Consider the following 8916-nt stretch of genomic DNA (forward strand, 5'->3'; position numbering starts at 1 on the left):
GCATGACTTGCCCACTTTCCACTTGCTTTAACTTCCTTGCCCTTCAGATGGTTGTCAGTCTCTGCTGTTCAATGCCTCTGCCTTCGCAGCTCTCTGAGGCAGGAAGTCGTACAGATTTAGGACCCCAAGAGAAGAAATAACTCGTCTCAGTTTTAAACAGACAATCCCTTATTCTGAGACTGCGCTATATTTTTTTTGCTAGAGGAAGCATCCTCTCAGCATTCACAATGCCAATCCCACTCAGAATCTTATGTGCTTCATGAGATCATCTCTCATTCTCTTCTATTCCAATAAGCATTGGCCAAACTTGCTCAATATTTCTTCATACTGAATATCAATTCATTAATTTCAGGGATTTTGTCTGTATAGCCTCCAATGCAAGTCTATTCATCCCTAACATAGAAAGCGATCCCACATCAGTGCTCAGGCATGGTCTCATCAGTGCATTGAAAAGAATTGTCACACTTTCCCTACTTCCTACTCCATATTTCTTACAATGGCCAACATTCCATTTGACTTCCTGATTTCTCGTTGCACCTTCATGCTAATGTCTTGTGCTTGGTGCACTAGGAGTTTTATATCGGCAACATTTTGCAGTCACATTCCATTTAATTTGCTTTTTCATTCTTCCATCTGAAGTGGGTAACCTCATATTTGCCCACAGTACGCTGCATCAGACAACTCCTTGACCGCTCACTTTTTCCTTGACAAACTTTGTGAGTCTACACCACAGTTTGTCTATCTTTAGCTGCAGGCATCCTTCATCCCAAGCTTGCCTTCATCCAAGTTATCAATGCAGAATGTAAATAGATGAGACCCAGCATTAATCCCATAACCCCACACTAGTTATTGATTGCCAGTACTAAAATCATCCAGTACTATTGCTCTGTTTTCTGTCAGTGAATCAAACCCCCAGCTCTTAATCTGTATAGTAACTTTAATGGGACGCTACAGTGAATAACTTCTGGAAATTTAATACACACTTCATAGGTTAGTCCTCCCCTATTCATACTCTTTGTTACATCCTCAGAGAACTGATTTCCCTTTCAGAAAACCATGTCAACTTTGTTTGACTTATAATTTTTTAAATATCCTGTTATCACCTTAATAATAGTAATGGATACAGCCCAGTCCATCACGGGTAAAGTCCTCCCCACCACTGAGCACATCTACACAAAGCAACATCCATCATTAGGGACCCTCACTACCCAGGACATGCTCTCCTCTCACTGCTGCCCTCAGGAAGAAGGTACAGAAGCCTCAGGACTCACACCACCAGGTTCAGGAACAGTTACTACCCCTCAACCTTGAACCAAAGGGGATAACTTCACTAGCCCCTTCACTGAAATCAGATTCACTTTCAAGGATTCTTCATCTCATGTTCTCAATATTTACTGCTTATTTATTTATTATTGTTCCTTCTTCCTTTTTGTATTTACACAGATCGTTGTCTTTTGCACGCTGGTTGAATACCCAAGTTCTATTATGGATATCATTCTTTTATGGGCTTATTGAGTATGCCCACAAGAAAATGATTCTCCGGTTGTAGTGACATATATGTACTTTGATAATAAATTTACTTTTGAACTTTGAAGCGTTGTACTTGACAATAGTAACACTAAGCTTGTTTATGCCAGTGTAATTTCTACGTGGCTGTGTGAGTGCGGTTTTGTATATGCGAGTGTACAAAAACGTACACGGAGTCATACAGCACAGATACACCCTTTAGCTCAACCAGTTCCTGCCAAATATCAAGCGCCCATTTACACTCCTCCAATTGTATTCTCCCCACATTCCCACCAACATGCACGTCTTTGAAATGTGGGAGGGACCCCGTAAAATTACCAGAATGCGAAAACTCGGCAGAGACAGAATTTAAGATCAATGCAACCCAGGTTGCTGGCTTCCAGCTCTACCGGCTGCGCCAGTGTGCCGAATCATTTACTGTATGTGTTTCTGAGCGTGCACTAACATGCGAATATTTGTGTGTGTACGTTTAAAAGTGTCCGTATCACGTAAAGGAGCCCGTCAATAATACGTCCATTACGAATGTTTAGCCCGTATTGAATATCCCACTCTGTTTTGTGTGCGTGTGCGCCGGAATTTAGGTATCTGTGTTTAGCAGTCTATGTGTTATGTGGTTGCCTGTATATAAATTTAGATTAATATGTTTTTGCCGTATTTGCATATTTATTCTCCAAGCGAATAGTTTGAGATTGAAAGTATTTTGGAGAAGACCAGTGATTACATAAATTCACGCATAAATTGGTATTCAGGCAACAGGGTTTCTTCTTCGTAGTTCACTTCAAAACAAATGAAACAGCAAAATCTGCAGCGTTTTTGTTGTAAACCTGGAAAGAAATACTACAACTGAAGATCACGAATGAGACACCGACATTTGTAAATTTACTAGCTGAATATTTGTGCAGACAGAAAGAAAAGTGGAGTTAGTGAGGCAGAACTGAACGCCCGGGAATCCTATCATTCCTATCGTTATTTTTAAACGGGGGTTATTTACAGCAAACCACGCTACGTTTTGTTTTGTTTTTAAAACGTTCGGGATTAGCAGAATTAAAAATGATTTCACAAGGAGTAAAATGAGGAGGGGTAAGCAACATCGGGACAGCAATCTCACACCATGGGTTAATTAATCACACAATGACAGTTCTCAGATAACACGTAAAGATGCATCTTACTGACTGACCGGGAGACCACGTAAATATAATTTCAGAAAGTGCTGTGGGAATGTTGTGGGAAAGTCTTGCAGTGCCTACGCCCTTTCCCCCTTTCTGAATTTCAGCTAGGATTTTAAAGGGAAATAACTGAGCAATATGCAAATGTATTTAACTTGACATACTCCTGAGATTTCTCTTGAAAAATGTAACCGCTTCCAATATACGATAACAATTGGGTTGTGTTAAGGTGCAACATTAATTCCAGCGCCGTGTGGGTTAAGATTGCCAATAGTAAAATTCTCGGTGACGTTGTTCCTCAGTGAGGTAAAAGGAAGATTGGTTACATACAAAGAGCGACGTAAGAGATAAGTCTGAAGATTCAGGTATACGTGTACGGCCGGGCGATCGTTCGATGTATTTTAGTGTTGTGTCGCCTTACCGCCAGACTGTCAGTTCGAATCAGATTCTCTCCGCCACTTAAACTCCAGCGGGTGTCCGGAGACAAGTACAAGACGGAACTGCAAACAGCATAAACGCCCCTTCTATCACCGTACTCAATCTGCAGTGACTCCAGATGTCTGTTCAATCCTCAGAGGCGGATTCTCTGTGCGAACAATCTGATGGGGTGTACGAGGAAGAAATCGATGTGGAAAGTTTGGAGAATTGCTTTTCGCAGGCCGACAGTCTGGGGTATGCAGAGGAAGGGGAGGAGGAGGAGGAAGGAGAGAGGGTACTTGGCAGGGATAGAAAGGCAAAGAAGCCGGCCCCCGAGCAGCGAAGGCTGGCTAGGAGTCCCAAGTGCGCTCGCTGCAGAAACCACGGCGTCGTGTCCTGCCTAAAAGGTCACAAAAGGTTCTGTCGGTGGAGAGATTGCCAATGTACGAACTGTCTTCTGGTGGTGGAGAGGCAGAGGGTGATGGCAGCTCAGGTGGCACTGAGGAGGCAACAAGCTATCGAGGTGAGACAGAAGCCGGAGTGCACTATTTTATCTAAAACCTCCGGTTCAGAAGCCCAGGAGATTCAACAGTGTGAGATATCTCCGCCGAATTTTCTGAGCCACGGTTAACTACTTATTGCCGAATTTATTTCAAATGCCAATTCTAAATTTCGATACATCTTAAAATAGCCCGTCTAGCAACATATAGACAAACTATATCTTAAGCACAATATCGGCAAATTCATAGCGATTTTATTTAAAAGTCTTATTAATATGAGTCTACTGCCGATGCTAGAAAATTTGAAATTGGTTTAATGTCGTCGAGCCTGGTTGTAAGGTCATGCAACACAATTGATTCACTAAAACAACGTTATTCTTTCCCCCTAAAAACGAGGCATTTCGACGTCACCATTGGGGTGTTTAGTACAATAAGTGGGGGATCAGATTTATGCGAATTTAATAATTTATACGAACTTGAAGCCAACTTCATAGTAAGGCGGTTAGTTTACGAATTACACCTGCATCGTTAACCACCTGGTAAACGTGGTGTGACTTTGGGAAAGCCAACAGAATAATTTGTTTATACGGACAATTTGATTTTCGCTGGTCTTTGTAGTTGTAGATGAAACCAAAAGCCTAATGTCATTCAATATTTTGTACGCTGGTGATAGTAATTGCAATTGATGTCCTTTAATTTAGCAATACAATTGTTAGCTCTAGCACATTTGTCTCCCGCCGCTCAGCCAGCATATCGGCTTTTACACTTAACGCAGTGCCGATGCCCATTTCTGAAACTATGTCAAAGGCCACTCGCTAGATTAAAAACAGATAAAATCAAACTCAAATTATTGCAGAAAATTCAACCGGCAATTCGAAGTGATCAGAATAACTTTAACAAGTTTTATGGAATCACGAAGGATTACACGCACAATTAGTAATAAAACGAGTAAATATGATCAACGAAATTTTAAACGAATTGATAGGAAGCCAGTTTTAGCATCCCTGCTTCAGAAAAGTCGAAATAGAGAATAGAGTTTGTAACGCCGGTGTTTGGACTGTTTGAATACTTGGTATTTCTTAAGGCGATTTGTACGGAGAATTAAATATATACTTCTTGGTCTCAAAAAGGTTAAGAAAGGCGTGAGCGGCAAGGAGTCCACAGCATCAGTCCGCAGAGCATCTTACCAGCGCTATTCCCGTACTCCCAGCCTCCTGGCAAAAAACATCCTGGAAGGTAATTTATAGCTACTTTACAGTAAGCGATCAAGCGTGCAACTGCTCCACCTGGAACAGTTCTCTCTCTTTCCCTAAATCTGATCTTTTAATGACTGAAATGTACATAACTTCTAAAATGCAAGAAAATATCCTATTCGCATAATCAATACACAATTCTGGGAAATTCTAACTAATTCTTAATCTTATTTCTGAAATAATCCTATTTTTCGTTTTAATCCTTTACTAAAGTTTCTTAACGATGAACAATGACCGTGTTCCATAAAGAACAATCATAGCATTATATTTTTGTTTAATTATTTGTTTAGGTGAAATTAAAAAGGAGATTCTGTACAAGGGATCTAACATAAGATATGAAGTTACAGTTTAATAATATGTTTATATCATATTTACGAAATAAATATCAGAATGTAAGAGTAACTTTACAAAGACTTATAGGGCCGAGCATTTTCTCGCCTCTTATATTTTTATTTAGATTTATTTAGGCGAATGTGTATTATACTACGGGGAAAACGGACCAAAGCGCATTTTACTCCACGCGGAACATTGGACTAACAGCTCCGAAGCAGCTTCACTTTGCTCCAGAGCACGATCTTGATCAGCTTTCCACGACTAAAGTTAAATTATTCCATTGCAGTGAACCCCAATTCCAAAAATCATTCATCGATATCCAAGATCCCGGATTTATAATTATACAGCTAAATATTGCTAACTGCCTTTCGATATTTGTTAATTTGCCGCAATTTAATATCGACGTATTATACAGTCTAATTTTACAGATGAGGATAAAATGGCAGGAAGTAATGATTTCTTCATAACATGTTTGTTTAAATGCCAGTCTCGTGATGACTACTGGCATTGCATTTTTATAGACAAATGTTTCCATTTATTTGCATTTTTATTTGTTACTTTTTATACTGTATGATTCGAGTTATTTTATATGTTTGAATTGTTCTAAATACGCCAGTGAGCGTACCAATGCGTTTGAGACTCAGATTACAGAAGCTCGGCGACGATCTTCCCATAGCGATGGTGTTGAACATGCTGGAAATTGTAAGAGGCCGTATCAGTCGACAGGCATATTGTGCAAAACGGATTTGCAGTGGATAGCAGGAACTGGTTCATTGATTCCTGACTTCCGAACCAAAATAACAGTTTAAATCTCCAGTTTCTACCACATGCATACATTGTGTTGAAATGTGCAGTGTAGCTCTCGGTGAGGAGGGTCTTATATGTAAAAGGCACATTATTCTTTACCAGAGTTAGCGCGCCATTTACGTCAGACGTCGACTTTAAAAAGGCATCTATAGAGGGCGATGTAGAGCCGAGCTCCGTGCATTTCTGGCATCGCACGTGTCATCCAGGTAGCAATTTCAATCTTGCATGTATGTGGAACTTTTTAAAATTTGTTTTACATTTTATTTATACATAAATGTAAGAGCTAAAGCTAAACTTCATAAACTAAAATATTTTTATTAACGACAACGCTGCATCGTTGGGGCTTCAGAATGCTGGCCACTGTCCAGTACAAAACGTTTTCTATTTATGCACAGCAAAAGTTTCGGAGCAGTTCGGAAATCTGATTCTGTTATGAAGCAGTGGATGACAATTTACCCGTAATGAAGAGAGTGTCATAATATAGCAAAAATGCCACACCGGAATCGCGCTGGCTTTGGACTTTACACTCCTTCCAAGAATAATTCACATGCGTGAACGCCCCCTCCTACGATCACGTTTTAGCACCTACTTTTGAAGTTTTGAACGTGTACTCACATCGATTTATAGATTATCTCCTCGGCGGAACTGTTGCAGTTTCATCGTGAGGTATTGACTGCCTGAAACTAATTTCAACCTGCTCGTTGTAGAATAAATGTATCACAATCCACTTTAAAACAAAAACTTAAAGCATATTACAAAAGCAATCGATAACTGTTCAGACTCAGCTATTGGGAAAGGCTAACGAGCTGCTTATGGTCTTGGTCCATGAAAAGTTAACAATCCTAAGTTTCTTTTTTGTCCAGAGTGCGCTTCTAATCTTCACTGAAAGCTTGTTTATACTCTTAGAATCGATTAAAAACAAACGTACATTCACCCGGAGAGACTACTATCGAAGTATCAAAAGAAAAAAAAATAATGATTTGGGTATAACTCAGATTTAATTTTGAAACAACTTGAAAGGGCTGAATGAAAATACCTTGTTTGTCCAGATCCAGTTTGTCCAGGCGTGTCTGTGTACGTGTGCGAGTCGAAGGGAAAGTCACTGTGCCACTGTAGTCGGTGGAGGGAAATGCACGGGACTATGACTGATGGGACGTTTCAGAATTAATTGCTTCTTTGGTTCTCAATCCACTTCTATGATGCTTATCTTTTGATTACATTTTCCCATGTTACTCTTGAGGTTATGTTTTTAATTTTTCTGTTGCCTCTTTTTATTATTTCGTAATGTGGCTTTGACATTTACCACTGGATGTTGTAAACAGTGTAAAGCGGGAATGTTTATGCATTTCTCGGATCATACTTCCATATCGCATACACGGTTATGTTTACTTTGCAGGTTATCGCGCCCCACAGGACGACAGTTTATTTTGTCCAAACCGTTTCTCGCTGCCGCCGCTGAGTGACAGAATGCGGAAAAGGAGAGCTTTTGCAGACAAGGAGCTGGAAAGTGTGATGCTGGAAAGAGAGTACAGGGAGAGAGAATTGCAGGAACTAACCGCACTTCAAGTGTTCATGAGACCCAGCGTGGAAACTCTACCCAAGTACAACCTTCTCCGGCTCAACTACAACCAATTCTGCGAACCAACACAATTTAACCCTTCCACAGCCAAGGAGTTAATAAATATTTACATTCCATTTGTGCCCGCCAGCCCTGCCGTCTGGGACTTTTCATCGCAGTGTTACCAAGGCAACGTTGATCAAACCAGGGGTTCCTGTACAGCAAATATAGCAAGCTGCATTTCTGAACACACATCAGGCTATAATGCAATATGGGGGCAGAAGTCTACCACAGTGAACAATTCATTCTATACAGACAACCCTACCAGCTTACCTGAACGATTACAAGCTACGAGGACAATTCTTGCACAGGGAATGTTAGATTCAGAGGAAACGTGCTCCAATCATGGAGAGTATTACACACAGGCAAAAATCACGACAGGTTTTGACTCACTTTCCGAAAATACAGCTCACTATTTCTCTCAGAGCCAAACATTACAATGCCCAGATCTGTCTGAAGAACTTGTTTCTTTCAGAAATTACTTACCCCCAGGCTCCCAGGTAGCACCGGAGCCAACGAATAAATCTGTTTCAGACAGTTTCATCGCTAGAGAAACTTTGAGAAATTTTGCTAAGAAAACACAGGAACATTGTTCTCGCAGTCAAGCAAAAGTAACTAAACAGCTGCTACCATTTTCTGTGGAATCTCTTTTGAAAACATGAAATAATGTGTCTGATTTCAGTTTAAAATATCCCTTTTTAATTACGCATTTCTTTCTTAAGTAAAATAAAGAGCAAGATTATATTGATTAATGCAGATAAAGGAGAAAGGAAGTACTGATGTCCTGAACACATCCAAATAGTTTGAAAACGTTTTTATCTGTTTAATTGCTATTATTAAAATAGTCTTGAGATTCTTTCATTGTCAATTTATAAAGTCATTTAAATTTTCTTTTAAATTCATTTTATATTCTCCATACCCAATTACTATTTTTATTAAAAAGAATGTTAAAATATACTTGGAAATAAAATATTATTGTTTGCTTTCTAACTAACAAAGTGGTCAATTTCATGAGTAAGGGAGATAATTGTTGTTGAAATTATATTTTTGATCCCTTAATTGCACTTGGAACAATTCAGTGAGTATGAAATGACTGAGAAAATAATTTCTAATGAGGAAGTGTCAAATGTTCCTTTGTTTCCTTTGCATTTTAAATTGGTACGATTTCACCTAACATATTCAAAGAAATTGAAACAAATCTATATGGAATCTTAGACTTCACATTTATTTCTGTAATCCATGACTGAATGGATTGCGAATTGGAAAGTTTCTTAGGTGACCCATTGGTCTGTATT

At 39.4% G+C, this 8916-nt stretch overlaps 1 protein-coding gene across 1 annotated transcript; it reads left to right on the forward strand.

Moving 5' to 3' along the window:
• Positions 1 to 3097: 3097 nt before the first annotated feature.
• LOC140736591 (uncharacterized) lies at positions 3098 to 8598 on the forward strand. Its single transcript, XM_073062411.1, has 3 exons — positions 3098 to 3633; positions 4741 to 4846; positions 7400 to 8598. Exons 1-3 carry the CDS (start codon positions 3250 to 3252, stop codon positions 8281 to 8283), a joined length of 1374 nt encoding a protein of 457 aa, XP_072918512.1. The 5' UTR covers positions 3098 to 3249; the 3' UTR covers positions 8284 to 8598.
• The last annotated feature ends 318 nt before the right edge of the window (positions 8599 to 8916 follow it).

Source organism: Hemitrygon akajei, chromosome 12, assembly GCF_048418815.1.
Source record: "Hemitrygon akajei chromosome 12, sHemAka1.3, whole genome shotgun sequence".
Taxonomy (NCBI): Eukaryota; Metazoa; Chordata; class Chondrichthyes; order Myliobatiformes; family Dasyatidae; genus Hemitrygon; species Hemitrygon akajei.

Bases quoted from the DNA above. Each gene is read 5' to 3' on its own strand.
- LOC140736591 (XM_073062411.1), top strand. From the start codon at position 3,250: ATGTCTGTTCAATCCTCAGAGGCGGATTCTCTGTGCGAACAATCTGAT. The intron at 3,634-4,740 runs GTGAGACAGAAG...GGTCTCAAAAAG, and splicing joins GGAGGCAACAAGCTATCGAG to GTTAAGAAAGGCGTGAGCGG. The intron at 4,847-7,399 runs GTAATTTATAGC...TTTACTTTGCAG, and splicing joins GGCAAAAAACATCCTGGAAG to GTTATCGCGCCCCACAGGAC.